This window comes from Oryctolagus cuniculus, chromosome 13, assembly GCF_964237555.1.
Source record: "Oryctolagus cuniculus chromosome 13, mOryCun1.1, whole genome shotgun sequence".
Lineage (NCBI taxonomy): Eukaryota > Metazoa > Chordata > Mammalia > Lagomorpha > Leporidae > Oryctolagus > Oryctolagus cuniculus.
Window position 1 is genome coordinate 20262017 of NC_091444.1, and position 14597 is coordinate 20276613.

Sequence of the window (14597 nt, forward strand, 5' to 3'; positions counted from 1 at the left end):
GTCCTGGGGGTCTGTCTCCAGGCTCTGGGGGGTGGTCGTAGCCCCCTCCCGCTCAGTGCTGGGATTCCTGCAGCTCCTGTGACGGGGCCTCCCAGCTTCCGACTTTAGGAGTGTGAGCTTCTGGTCGTGGTGGAATTCCTTTCTGGCTGGGTGGTGAGGGCTCTGGACCCTCAGCTGCGGTTGTGACGGGCAGCTAAGAGATGCGGGTGAGGGCCCCTGGCTTGCTCCGCCGTCCCACCCCCCACCCCGCCTATGGGCAGCCCTTGGCCACAAGGGTCACCAGTCTCCCAGCCGGCTATTGCTGGCCTGCGCTGGTGTGGGAGACAGGAGGGCTGGCCCCAGCAGAGGAGTGACCTGGGGTGTGGGGTGAGGCACCAGGATGGGAGGGAGTTCTCCCCCAGGCACACCAGCTGTTCCACAGCCACGGGCCTGGAGCCTGCTGCCCTCTGCGAATGTGACCCACATTCAGGCGGCCCCAGCAGCTGCCCCCACCCCCGGCTGCCACTGCTGCTCCCCACGGGAGAGTCAGGCTCCCCAGCTACAGGTGGCTCTGAGAGATGGCCCTTGTGGCTGCCTCCATGTGAAGAAAAGCTGAGGGAATCGCAAGGAGACGGGCTCCAGCCCGGAGCTGAGCACAGAGCAGCCAGGGGCAGGAGGGGGAGCGGGGTGGGGGGAGCTGCCCTCGGGGTCTCCTGCATTCCCAGGCCACCAGTAGAGGGTCGTGGGGATGCTTGCCCAGTTTTCTCGGAATCCTACCTTCTTTTATTCCTCTTCTGTGCAGAATAAATCCAGGCTCCCCCTGGATGCCTTCCGACCCTGCTGACAGGAAGAGGGGCTGCCCACAGTGTCCGTGCTGGATTTTGGGGCCGGTCCTGCTGTGTTTGGGGGAGGGGAGAGCAATGGCCTAGCAGCCTACCCTGCCAGAGAGACTGGAGGGGACTCCCCCAGGCATCGTCAGCCTGGAGCTCAGCGGGAGCCAGCAGGTGGGAGTGAGGCTCAAGGGCCAGGAGAGACGGCTCTGCCGGAGAGGCGCCAGGGCTCCCCCTGTGCCGGAGGAGGTGCCAGGGCTCCCCCTGTGCCGGAGGGGGCACCAGGGCTCCCCCTGTGCCGGAGGGGGCGCCAGGGTTCCCCCTGTGCCGGAGGGGGCGCCAGGACTCCCCCTGTGCCAGAGGAGGTGCCAGGGCTCTCCCTGTGCCGGAGGGTGCTCCAGGGCTCCCCCCTGTGCCGGAGGGTGCTCCAGGGCTCCCCCCTGTGCTGGAGGAGGTGCCAGGGCTCCCCCCTGTGCCGGAGGGTGCTCCAGGGCTCCCCCTGTGCCGGAGGGGGCGCCAGGGCTCCCCCTGTGCTGGAGGAGGTGCCAGGGCTCCCCCCCCGTGCCGGAGGGGGCGCCAGGGCTCCCGTGCTCCATGTGGTGCTGGCCAGGGCGACTCTGCAAGGGATCCTTGCAGTTTAACGGAAGTGATTTATACTCTTGGCAGCCACCTTAGAAAATAGAACAAGCACAAAGGGAAAAAATGCGAATTATCCGTCTCCCCAGCCGGAGGCAGTTGTTCATATCCTACTTCGTGTGGTTTGTTGCTTCATCTCCCTTTTTACTAAAATGTTTCGTCGCTTTAGTAGCTGTACGGTATCTCATTGTTTATGACGTGGGAATAATATCTGTATTTTCTTAGCATTTACCGTACGCACTGGGCACTGTCATTTGTTGAATCCTTATGACTTGATGCTTGTGCTGTTAGTATCCCAGGGGCACAGATGAGAAGCTGCCCAGGGTAACCCAGCCGGTGAACGGTAGAACCAGATGTAGAGCCCAGGTCTCCTGGCTCCAGAGCTCTTAGGTTTCGCACACTCTTCTGCCTCTCGGGCCACACACCCCGCACCACGGGGTCTCTCGCTTCCTCTAGGGAGGCTCTGGAGCGGGTTTCTAAGCGTCTGTGTTTTATGATTATAAATGCTACCCTGATGAGCCTTTGTGTGACTTTGATATTCTGATAGTCCCTGGTTACTTATTTGAGATTCACCCCCCAAAATGGAAGTTAAGGCACAAAGGGCACAAAGAGGTAAGGCTCTCAGATGTTGTCCTAACCTTCCCCCCAGGAGGCTGCCCCCACCAGAGGGCGGGGCTGCTGGGTTTAGCGGCTGAGAAGCCGGCCACGGACGCCTGCTTGTGTGTGGCGGGGCGCGTGGATGGTGTTTCGCAAGGGCCAGTTGAGGGACTGGAGAGATGTAACCTCCAGAAGATTTGGATCGTGGGGTGGGGGCCTGGGGACATGCATGTGGCTGCTGCGTGGAAGAGCTCTGCCCCAGGCCTTACGCACAAGTGGCCCCGTGGGCTGCAGCTGCAGGCAGCACCCAGACGTGGAAAGCACGGGGTGGGAGTTGAGGACCTGGACTGTCTGCCGCCCTGTCTCTGGCTGGTGTGGACCGTGCACGGGGAGGGCCACACGCCGCACCCCTCACACACAGTCAACATTACGTCCGACTGCTCCCCGGCTCGGGGTGGGGGCGCGGTCTGTTCCCATCCCACCCCCACCTCGGGGAGCCTGGCCCGGCCTGGTACCTCTGTCCGTCTCACGGGGCACAGCCTGGCCTGTGTCATGGGCCACACAGCTCCTGCATTATGTATGAGGGGACCCAGCAGTGAGCGAGGGAGGGCCGGGTGGTGATTAATAAACAGGCGTATTGTGTGGCGCTCCATTCACGGCGCTCTCCGAGGACGTGGTGGGCTCGAGATAATAAAGCCCTGTGTATGCCACAGAGGCCTGGGAGGTGGCCAGGGCGGGCTGGCAGGGAGCTGGGGCGCCCGGAATGGCTCTGAGTCCAGCTAGGGCCCGACTGCTGTGTTTGCTCTGAGGCTGACCCCCGGGCGGGGAAGGTCTAGCTGGGCTTTTGCCCGCGCCTAAGTCTGCCCCTGGCATGGGCCTTGCACACCTGTCCCTACAGGGGGAGCCTGAGAAGACAGCAGATGAACCTGGCCGGGACTCCCTCACGAGAGAGGTAGGATGGCGAGTTCGCCCTGCCTCTGTCCCCATCCCCGCCCCGTTCTGCCCTTGGACTGCGGTGGGGTGTGGTTGTGACAGCTGCCTGATGGTGCTGGTGTTGGTAGCGTACATCCTAGCCCGGGAAGTGGGTGCTGTCAGGGTGTGGAACGGAAAGCAGGCAGGCTGGGAGGGAGGGCGGCCAGGTGATCACCGTCTCCCGTCGTGAGAACGAGAGGCCAAGGGCAAGCTTCCAGAGCCTCGGCGTGGTTGGGCAGGGAGCTGTGGTCTGGCCCCACGGACGTCTGGGCAGGGAGAGCTCGGGGTCGTGTTCTCACCAAGCCTGCTCACGTTAGTGCTGGGATGGGCCCTCTCCGGCGCTGGCCCTCGATGCTCTCCTAGAGCACTTCGCTCTGGGCACCATCCCAGCCGGCCCTCTCCCCTCCAGCCCCGCTGGCCAGCCCGAGCTTCTTGTCTCTAGATGGCTGGGAGGAGGTGGGAGAGGCCCTTCGGCTCACGCTGGCTTCTCTGGGTGGACGGCAGGAGGTCGCTTGGGGGACCCTTGGCTTCTTGTCCCTTAGCGCTGAGACGGAGCAGGTGAAGCTGGCGCCGGGCTGGGTCACGTGGTCGTGTCCGGGCCTGAGGATCCTCGCTTGGACCTCGGGAGTGGCTGTGGCCCAGGACCCCCTGAGCTGGAAACCCTTTCATCTCAAGACAGCTCTGAGGAACTGGGTGTAGGTGTGGGTGTGCGGTGGGGACGACAGCCTGTCCTGCCTTCCCTGTGCGTGCAGGCCTTCCCGAGGCAGAGCCGTGGGCCCAGTGACTTCAGGGTTTTGATTGGATTGAAGATTCAGTGATCCTATGAAACCTGGGGAGGTTTGAGGCTGCCTTAGGGCCCCAGGGGACTGGGCCTAGGTTACTGGAGGAACCTTCCATCCTTGGCTTCAATCAGAGGGGGAGAACCCCCGCCAAGGCATGCCAGCCCAGCCCCTGCCCCCCAGGACAGAATGGCAGGGGCTGGGAGATGGCAGGTGCTGCCTGGCCCCCACGAGCAAAGCCAACCACACAGGTTTCTCTGAGCACAGCACACCCTGGCCGGGATGCAGCATGCTGATGGCAGGCGTGGGAGACGTGCAGCCCTCCTGGGCCCTGGGCTCCTGCACACACTGTGGGTGCTCCCTTCCCGTGCTCCTCCCACAGTGGAAGAAGCACCTGTGCTCCTGGGAGCGGGTGGCAGCGAGGCTGTGTGTGGTCGCTGCAGCTGCAGTCCCTGGCTCTGGTACCTGGCCTGGTGGAATGACCTGGCATCTCCATCCAGCTTCGGGGGGGCACCTGTGGCTCTGTTGTCTGGTTGTTGGTGTCGGGCAGCTTCCTGGAAGGCCCAGGACAGAGCTGAAGCCTTCTTCATGGAGGTGGAGTCATCCTCAGGCAGCCCCCTCCCGAGGCTGCCCTGCCAGGAGCAGTGGGCGAGGTGGCCCCTGGTAATGGCAGCACCACCGACATCGGTAATGGTGAAGGTGAGTGCTCCCTGAGGGCTTATTCCGTGGGACCACTCTAGCCCTGGGCGTCTGTCCTCCGCTGGGAACCTCCCGACAGCCTGGACCGTCCTCACTCAGAACCTAGGAAACAGAGGCCCAGGCAGGTGCGCACGTTGCCCGGGGTTACCGTGTCAGTGGCTGGGCCGGGCGTCCACCCAGACCCAGCAGCCGGCCCTCTTGGAGCCCCTGAGTCACGCACGGTCCCTCCTAGAAGGTGACACCGGAAAGTGTGGTGGCCACATGCACTGAGGGCAGATGTGAGGCCACCCTCCCTGCCAGTGTGGGGAGTCTCAGGGAGGCACCTGCCCTACACCAGGGGCTGTCCCACAGGCTGGACCCAGGGCTGACCAGTCAGTCTGGGTTTTCTGAACCTGGGTCAGCAGCAATGTGCTAGTGAGAGACGCTTGCCTGAGCAAGCGCGGGGTACCCCAGCCGGCAGCACCCCAACACACGTGCCCGCCTGGGGTTGGGATCCTGGTGAGAGGCTGGGGAGGCCTGGGAGGCCGGAGCATGCCGCAGAGAGGGGAGCACCCTGGGAGCGGGAGAGTAGCCTGTGGCTGGGTGGACATTTCGTTTCCACCTTTGAGTCAGATGGCGCGAGGCCCTGGGACTCCCATCAGGACAGAGCCCGGGGCAGAGTGCTGGGGGTGGGGGCTGCTTCTGCGTTGGAGCTGCCTTGAGGTGCAGGGGCAGCCAGCACCCAGGAAGCAGTGGGGCCACGTGCTCAGACAGTGGGAGGTGGAGCCAGACGGCCTGGGTTCCCGGCCCCTTTCCACACCTGGGCGACCTCCGGTTTGTTATGTTAATAGCACCGGCCCCTGGGTTTGCGGCTGACCTGTGAGGTCCTTGGCACAGGAGGAAGAGGGATGCTAACGCGTGGCTGCTGCGGTTCCTCTGGCCTTCTCCTGCTTTCTCCTGCCAACGCTTAAGGGCAGGAGCCGGGGATGGGCCTCCTGCGTGAGCGCCCGTTCCTCTGCCGCCTTCGCAGGTTTCTGACTCCCTGCACCTTCCTCCCGCCTCAGCACTGTCCCCCTGCTGGGGCTCTGGGAGTGGCCGCGTGGCTTTATTCCAGCCCTCTCTGCTCCGGTACAGGCTCTCTGAGGACCTACCCCCCCCCCCCCCCCCCGCACACTGTTTGCCCCCTTCGGGCTCCAGGTCCTAACTGCATTTTTCCCAGCTCCTTCGTTTCTCTGCCTGTGCTTGGTCTGGGGCATCCCTGGTTATGCTTCTCGTACACTTCACGTGCCCAGAGTGCACTCCTCTTTTTTTTTTTTTCCTAAGATTTATTTATTTATGTGAAAGGCAGAGTTACAGAGGGAGAGGGAGGGAAGGAGAGACAGTGAGAGAGACGTTCTCCATCCGCTGGTTCACTCCCCAAATGGCTGCAGTGGCCAGGGCTGGGCCAGGCCGAAGGCAGGTCTCCCATATGGGTGCAGGGACCCAAGGACTTGGGCCATCTTCAAGTGCTGCTTTCCCAGGCACATTAGCAGGGAGCTGGATTGGAAGCGGAGCAGCCGGGACTCGAACTGGATGCTGGTGCTGCAGATGTCAGCTTCACCCGCTACACCCCAGCGCCGGCCCCAGTGGGCTCTTCTTCTTCTTGTTCTTCTTCTTTTTTTTTTTTTTTTTTTTTTTTTTTGACAGGAAGTGGACAGAGAGAGAGACAGAGAGAAAGGTCTTCCTTTGCCGTTGGATCACCCTCCAATGGCCGCCACCGCCGGCGCACCGCGCTGATCCGATGGCAGGAGCCAGGTACTTCTCCTGGTCTCCCATGGGGTACAGGGCCCAAGCACTTGGGCCATCCTCCACTGCACTCCCTGGCCACAGCAGAGAGCTGGCCTGGAAGAGGGGCAACCGGGACAGAATCTGGCGCCCCGACCGGGACTAGAACCCGAAGTGCTGGCGCCACAAGGTGGAGGATTAGCCTAGTGAGCCACAGCGCTGGCCAGTGTGCTCTTCTTGACCTTTGGAAATACTTAGGGCCCTGTTTGCATCCAGGTGTGAGCCCAGCACCAGGTCTGGGCGATTTTCGCTGTCGACACAGCGTACTCTCCGGTGGAGGAGACTGAGATGAGGGCCCCAGGCTAGGGTCAGCCCCACCTGTATAAACGCGTTTGAAAAGGAAAAGTAAGTCCCCCCCAAGCAGAGCGGGCTCTGAGTGAGAAGGGCTTTCTGACCACCCCATCACTGCCCCACTGTCCTCATTCTGTCCCTGCAGTAACCCCAGAAGGCAGCTACCACGACCCCCGCTTCGTAGCTGGGGAAGCAGAGAGGTGACCCAGCCACGTGGTGGGAGAGGAGGCAGGATTCCAGTGTGGGGCTGGCTCGAGTCTCTAGAAGGTGCTGGACAGAGTGGCTGTGGACACATCTGCATTCCGTGACCCTGGACCTAGGAGCAGATCCGGGGCTCCTGTCTTCCCAGCTCCCCATCCCTTGGCCGTGTGTTCTCTCGTTCTCTCTCTCTCCCGCTCTCCCACTGTGGGGAAGCTGCTGAAGCTGTCATTCTCCCTGAGAAGAGGGAGGGGAGGGACAGACAGGCGGAGTGGGGATGTGGCGGTGTCTGAGCACAGCGTCAGAAAGGTCGAGGGCTGCGTCCCTGAACCCGGACCGCAGGCAGCACCCTGCAGAGCGGTGATCCAACAGCCGAGGGCTGGAGCCCTGCCTGCCCCACAGCAGCGGCTGCTCAGTGTCCAGCCTGGGCTCCCCTCGGAGCGCTCCTCTTCCCCACACCCTCCCCTGCTGTGGGCTCACTGTAGGGAAGATGTCAGATGTGACATGGTAGTGTCCAGAGCAGTACCAGGTACCAGCCACCTGCCCCCTCCCCACAAATCCCCGACCCAGCCAGGATGCTGTGAGCCAGCTTCTGAGGGGAGGGGGCTGGTGAGGTCTTTGTTTACCTGCCTCTGAAAGTCCAGACAGACGGGGAAGGTGGATGGAGGAGGTGCCTGCAGCCCCTCCAGACTCAGCATGGAGGTGCCTGGTGAGTGAATAACAGTCATTTGGGATGCAGTCTTCCTCCTGCGCTAAGATCTGCCTCCTGAATTCCACAAAGCTAGATTGAGGGAGGCAGCTGGCAAGCAGGCTAGGTAGGGGCTGACTCCTGCTGCAGCACAGACCGCGACATGAGGGGTACACCTGTGGCACAGTCCCCTCTTAGTTAGGGTAGCTGTTGCCATGTGCTTACAAGGGAGCAGTGGGCAGGACAGCCAGAGGCTGTCCGTTGTACTAGGGACTACAATCCAAGAATACTTGTAACTGCAGTATTTCCTCAGTTAGAGTGAGTTTCCTGTGGTCCAACAGGTTTTCCCAGGTAGGTGGTTTGCATCTCTGGGTGGGGCTGGGAACCTTTACCCCTGTAGTTCAGGGACTCTGCCAAATTCCCTGGGGGCTCCCTCCACACCCATCATCTCATTTGCAGCTTCCCCCACCCGTAATGATTGACAGATTTCCATGACTGTAAATTGGCTTTCTGTGCAAATGGAGCCATATAGTATGTGGTGGAGTCTGTGTGGCTTCTGGGGCTGGCTAAGCCTCGGAGGACTAGCAGTTTTTCAGGGCATGTGGAAGGTCCCTGCGAGCAGACTCCCCCCACCCCTGTCTCGGCCCCCTGCTCTCTGCCCTTGTCCATGAACATGGTGTACCGTGAGTTTGTGGCAGGGAGGAACCTTCTCTTCCTTCCATCTTGGCAGTGCGTCTGGGGAGGCAGGAGGGAGACCCGAGTGGAGGGAATCTGGCCGAGGGGCTCAGGTGTGGGGTCCACATGGGCTGGTGGGTGGGAACCCCCCAGGGGTGGAGAGTCAACCTTCTTGGCCACGTTACTGCCATTGTGGCATCTGATGGGGACATGCAAGCTGCTATCCTGGGGCCCTTGACTCTGGGGTTCCTCGTGCTGGAGAGGAACCCAGCTTCAGAGAGCAGGCCTGGGGGCCGGCGCCATAGCATGGACTAAGTCTCCATCTGTAGCATCAGCATCCCATATGGTCACCTGTTTGGGTCCCGACTACCCCTCCTCCGAGCCAGCTCTCTGCTTATGGCCTGGGAAGGTAGTGGAAGATGGCCCAAGTGCTTGCACCCCATGTGGGAGACCTGGAAGATGCTCTTGGCTCCTGGCTTCAGGTCAGCCCAGGTCCAGCCATTGCGACCATTTGGGGTCTTTCAAATAAAAAAAAATCTAAAAGGGGGGCAGCCCTGGACGGGGCGCTGGGGTGCACAGGCCACATGAGGAGGTCAGTCCTCGCACGTGGGACAGTGAAGTGTGTGTTCTGTCCTGTGGCCTGCTGAGCAGTGGGACCACCACACTCATTGTGCTCAGCGTGCAGCTTCCCTGCCCTTGGGCGGGTGGGAAGGGCGCTGTCGACCCATCTCTGGGGGTAGACGTCATTGGAGATGTTTTAAGAATGTTGTCAGCTCTTGGGCAGAGGCGATATAAATTAAAGCCAATACTGTCCTTATGCATTTAACGTGTGGTATTTTTTCCCTCTTTTCTGTCGACGTTACTCCCCAGCTGTAGCAGACAAGCAGTGTGGCGTGTACTGTTGTAACCACTGTAAGTGCAGGGTCAGTGACCCAGGAAGCATGTCCACAGCCTTACACAGGCGTCACCGCCGCCTCTCTCCGGAACCTTTCCATCTTCCTAAGCCAAGGCTGTGCCCATCCAATGCCCTCCTGGCAGCCCCTGGCAGCTGTTTCTGCTCTCATCTCTATGAATTTAACTGTTTAGGGAACCGCATGGAAGTGGAATCACACGTTCTTTGTCTTTTGTGTCTAACTTATTTCAATTAGCGTAGCATCAAGTTCCTCACGTGGCTGCAAGGTGTTTCTTGTAGCGGTTCCAAGACTGATTGGGAAACAGTCACTTAGCGGAGCTCCTGGCTCCCCTTTGAATCCAGCTTCCAATGAACGCACACCCTGGGAGGCAGCAGATAATAGCTCAGAAATTTGGGTCCCTGCCACCTGCAGAGGAGACCTGGTTTGAGTTCTTAGCTTTCTGGCTTCAGTCTGGCCCAGTCCCAGCCATTGCAGGCATTTGGAGAGCGACCCAGAGGGTAGGAGCTCTGTTCTGTCTGCCTGTCTGGGTGTGTGTGTGTGTGTTTGCAGAGAGGCGTGCGCGCCTCTCAAAGAAATAAAAGAGCTAAGGTGTTCAAAAACCTCAAGCTGGACAGTGTTCCCTTGTGTGTCTGTACGAGCTGGATCAGCATTTTGCTCCGTCTGTCCGCTGATGGACACTTGGGTTGTTGCCACCTCTCAGCCTTGCTGAGTGATGCGCTCCTATGGCCCTCGCTGTGCAAATATCTGCCTGTGCCTTCGTGGTATTGAAGTGCCCAGCATCTTCCTAGCAACCGCTCCTGCTTTGGCCTGCAGTCCCCGAGGACCCCGCGTGGCACGCCTGTCTGCCCCTCGCCTAGCGCCCGGTGCGAGCGCTGGGATTCAGATCTTTAGTCTTTGGCGGGTCCCGGGCTGCAGGTTTCCCAGGCAATGGGGTTGTGAGCTCCTTTCTCTAGGAGTTTTCTTTTCTGTGTTTCTTAGTTACTCTTGGCCACCAGCTGACTTCTGGAGTTTGATTCCATTAAGCCTCTTAATACAAGCACAGAACAGCCTTTGTTTCACCAGGGAAAAAGAAACTCAATTTTAGCAAGCATCTACTATGTGCTGGTTGGAGGAGCGCAGGCCTGCAGGATGTACCTTTTTGTGTGGGGTAGGTCAGTGCGGCAGGGTCAGAACCTGTGTCTTAAGGTGGGGAAACCGATTCTGATCCTTGCCTAGGCTTGGGGCACTGATGCTGGCCCTGCAGCCGTGCATGGCTGCTGGGCACGCAGATACAAAGGAGCGGGAGAAACCCGGGACGTTTCTTCTGCATGGAAACCAGGCCTGGAGGTCCCCCTGTGATGTGCAAAGCAAAGCCCTTTGGGCTTCCCTGCCCTCGTTCTTGGCAGGACGGGAGCTTTTAAAGATTTGGTTTTGTTTTTCACAACATGCTAAACTGGAGAGAGACACGTGGAGGGTCCCCGAGTGCCCTCACCCAGCGCCGGCCAGCGCGTCCCTCCCTCTGGTCCACGGGGGCCTCCCCCTCCGGGTGGCAGCAGTTGGTGTTTTCTGTGAGAGGCAAGCACGGATCCGGCATCCTGGAGCTGTCTGTCCCAGCTGGAAGAGTGTTAAGTGTGGTGGGTTGGAATCCCGGTTCACTATTTGGTTCCTGAAGCAACGCCATCCAGGAGGCAAGGCAGGAGAGCCCTGGGCAGACCTGGCACTACCCTTCCTTGGGGTGTTTTCCCCTGCCCTTGGGTTTTGGAGAGGGGAGGTTACCTGAGGATAACCCTCCCTGAGGGGAGCAGCCGCGCGCCAAGGCCGTCTCAGGGCAGAAGCAGGTACACCCCAGGGTGGAACAAGCCTCTGGCCTCTTCAGCAAAGCCCAGCAGACATTTTTTACTTGGAATTTTAATTACATTTTCAAAGATCTACCGTGTGCTGGGCACTGAGTGCTGAGAATGCAACTGTGTCACGTGGGTCCTCCAAAAACAGGAGCTGAAAACCACGGCCTGGTGTGCACCAGAGTACTGTCCCTATGCACCCGGCACCGAGCTCGGGGCAGCCCGCAGGGGCAAGGCCACGGTCTGTGCGGAATGCGGTGGGGGAGGGGAGGGGTGACAGCAGAGGTCCCAGCCTCGTAGCAGGGTTACGTAAAGCCTCGCCAGATGCACTTTCTCACAGGATTTGGGGGCAGCCAAATGGGACATTTTCCTCTTGACATTTTAGAGGAATGTGGGATTTATTTTTATTTCAAAAACAGGGCAGTTCTCTAGGCAGAGAGAGGGAATGGAGGCGGAACTGGAAAAGGAGAGGAAGGGGTGGAGGGGGAGCGTCCGGTAGGGTTTATTTGTTCTTATTTCAAAGCGAGGTTAGCGTTGTTCAAGCCGGAAGAGGGTGCGAACAGAGGAGGTGGTCCTGCAGGTAAGGAAGGGGCAGGCTCTGGTTTGTCCCTGCCCAGACGTCTCCTGGGTGGGGGTCTGGTGGGCGGGGCGTGGCTCTCTTCCTGGGTGAAGCCCGCATGGGGCCTGCTTTGCGACGTCCTGGAGTAAGAAAGCCTCAGCTAATATCTCAGTAGCAGGGCAGCAAGTGATTGGTTTGCAGAGAAACCCATGAGCCTCTTCTGCGTGGTCCCAGGCAGCCCCTGCTCCTCCCAGGTTTAAGCCGTGACCTACTGGGTTCAGGTTAAACTTGGGAGGCTCTGCCCCCAGGACTCAGAGGGCTGTGAACTGCAGAGAGGCCTGGAAACAGCTGGGATCTCTAAGGAATGGAGAGAAAGGGGATGCTTATTCTTAGCATTTCGTTTTTCTCTCCTTCGTTTTTTTTAAGATTTATTTTTTTTGACAGAGTGACACACAGAGAGACAGAGAGAGTGATCTTCCATTCACTGGTTCACTCCCCCAGGATGGTTGCAGTGGCCAGGGCTGGGCCGGGCTGGGCCACACTGAAGCCAGGGGCCCGGAGCTCCATACCATGTGGGTACAGAGATGCAGGGGACACCTCTTTGAGGAATCCTGGACTTCTCAAACCAGCCAGGCAAGCCATCTCCAAGTGCAGCTGCCTCCCACCTGCCCTCCCAGGATTGCAACTGGCAAATGCTGGTTGCTATGGATACAGGCAACTGAGGCTCCCGTGGGGCAGTGGCGTGGGAGGAGGCAGGCTGTTTGTGGTCGTGGTGTAGGTCCTGGTTCCCTGTGATCCTGCTCAAAGTGGGGACAGAGACCAGCCCTGGCTGAGCAGCTGCCTGGGCCCCAGGGACCCCACAGTTTTGTGAGGCCCCCATGGGGGAGGGGTGTGCACCTGAGGTCCGCCACAGCCCTGCTGAGCCACAGCGGGAGGGCACATTCAAGGGAGGGACACCTGTCCATGGTAGCCGACGTGTGGCTCATTCTGCTTTTGGTTGGGTTTTGGAGCCTGCCAGAGTTGATGCCAGTAGTTGTCCAGCCACAAGAGCTGCTTCTGGGTTGGAGGCACCACTGTGTAGCTTCCTATGCATGGCGCCCATAGCAGAGGGCTGCTATCAACAGGCACAAGACGAGGTCCGTGCTGTCAGGGAGCTCCCGTGGGAGGAGAGATACTCCCTCCTGCCATGAGCTCCCTGTCTGATGGGATACTCAGAGCTCCCTGTGCTGGGTAGACGCAGAGAAGGAAAACCGGCCCCTTCCTTGTTTGCGTCCCCAAACGTCAGTCAGGTTGCTGCACCTTCTCCTAGGCCCTCCCGTGCACTTCCCTACCAAATCCAGTCTCAGGAAGAGTCCTTAGCAAGTCTTAGCGAGACATGTAGACCCTGCACCGCGGTACCCGCCCACCCTATCCACCACCCCCAGTGATGTCTGATGCCTCTGGCCTGCTGGGTGGCTTTAGCCAGAACCCCTGTGCCCTGGCGTTTCCGCCATCCGCAGTCCCCCTGTGTGACCCCAGCCCGCTGCTTGGCCGTGCACTGCCCTTTGCCTGCGCTGTGTTCCAGCAGAGCCGGGTCTGTCTCTCCACTGCTCTGGCCGTGGTTCTGAGTGACGCCTGCCTGTGTCCTGTGCCTGACCAGGTGCCACTGGGTCACCGTCTTCTCTAGCACTGCAGGTCCCAGCTGCCTCCGTTCTTGCTTCCTGTGGCGTCACTCCTTGTGACGTGGCCCTCCCCACCTGTCTGTCACCGCTGTTTCTCTTCCCCCGCTCTGCCCTCTGGTCCCTGGGCTTTGCCTCAGTGTCCAGCCGCCCCCGGCCTTGGGACCTTTCCTTGCTGATCCGTCTACCTGGGACCATTTCCCGCTCCCTCCCAGCTCCCTCCTCCACTTCCTTTCATTCCAGTCCGCTTGGAAGTCATTTCCAGCCACCCTGTCTAAAAGCAGCCCCCCCCCCCCCGCCCGCCTCTGTCCCTGTTTTGTGTCTCTCCGAGGTCCCTCCTGCGACCTGCACTTGCACGAGTGCTTCATTTACGATTTCACTGCCTGTGTCCCCCCCCAGGAGGTAAGATCTGGGGCTGCTGGGACAGTGTCTTGGTTGCCCTGAGCCCCTTTGCCAAGGGCATGGCCTGCGCACGGGAGGCACTCAGTAAATATTTGATGAGTGAGTGGCAGACGGGTTCAGTGCTTCTCCCTGGATTCTGGGAGAGTGTTTACAACATGCTTCTCTCTATGTTCCCAGTTATAAGACAAAACACCTGCTTTCAGTTCTCATTTGCAAGTGAAAGAATGTTTTTCTTAAGACAGTGTCTCTCACACAGCACGTCCGAAGCCTGGGGGTTCTTGGATACACACGGGAGTTTGGGAGACGTCCATACATTTGTCAAAGCGGGAGGTATTAGAAGTGGTCTCCTGAGGGCATTTTGGAATAGAAGGAAGGGCTGGGTCTTTTTTTTTTTTTTTTTTTTTTTTTAATTTGAAAGCCAGAGTTACAAAGAAAGAGATCAGGATCTTCCATCTGCTGATTCACTCCCCAGATGGCCGCATCGGCCAGGGCTGGGCCAGACCAGAGCCAGGATATTCTTCCAGGTTTCCCACATGGGTCCAGGGGTCCAGGGACTTGGGTCATCTTCCTCTGCTTTCCCAGGTGCTCCAGCAGGGCTGGATCACAGTGGAGCAGCAGGATTGGAACCGGTGCCTGTGTGGGATGCTGGTGCTGCAGGCGGCTTTACCTGCTCTTTGCCACAGTGCTGACCCCAGGGCGGGGTCTTACCAAAAATGCTGGGCGTCCTGCATTTGGGGCTGGGGGCCTGGTTTGTGAAGATGCTAAGAAGCCACAGGGGCCAGCCCTGAAGGCCCACGGTGGGTGTCTGGCTGAAAGGGGTGTGAGCTCGGGTAGGGCAAAGGGAAGCGGCTCTGTCCGCCTCCAAAGTCTGAAACGGCGATGGCTACGCCAGGCTGGGATTGTGCTGGCGTGGTGACCTCTGCTTCCCGGCCCCTTCCCTGTCCCTTCTGTCTCTTTGAAGTCGTGTTGGCATGATGGCCCCTCCAGGGAGCCCCGGCCCCATCCTGTGGCCTGTGCAGCTGGGGCACGCAGCGTGTGCGCACGGGAGTCAACTGGCAGGTGGAAGATGACCCAGCCCTAGGGAGGGTGCCCCCCCA

At 59.8% G+C, this 14597-nt stretch overlaps 1 protein-coding gene across 20 annotated transcripts in view; it reads left to right on the forward strand.

Annotated features, from left to right (window-relative positions):
• The window catches only part of NFASC (neurofascin), a 176032-nt gene that overhangs the window by 34516 nt on the left and 126919 nt on the right, over positions 1 to 14597 (forward strand). For 4 of the 20 annotated variants that reach the window (XM_070055163.1, XM_070055162.1, XM_070055164.1 and 1 more), the window contains exon 1: positions 11295 to 11461. The exons of 2 other annotated variants lie outside the window; for them this stretch is intronic. Coding sequence is in view for 2 of the 18 variants with exons in the window: in XM_070055161.1 (XP_069911262.1) it covers positions 2914 to 2994 (81 nt within the window). In the remaining 16 variants the exon portion in view is untranslated. Of the gene's footprint in view, positions 1 to 2695; positions 2995 to 11293; positions 11462 to 14597 lie in introns of those variants that run through there. 14 more of the 20 variants (XM_070055154.1, XM_070055156.1, XM_070055155.1 and 11 more) reach the window with 7 other exon arrangements.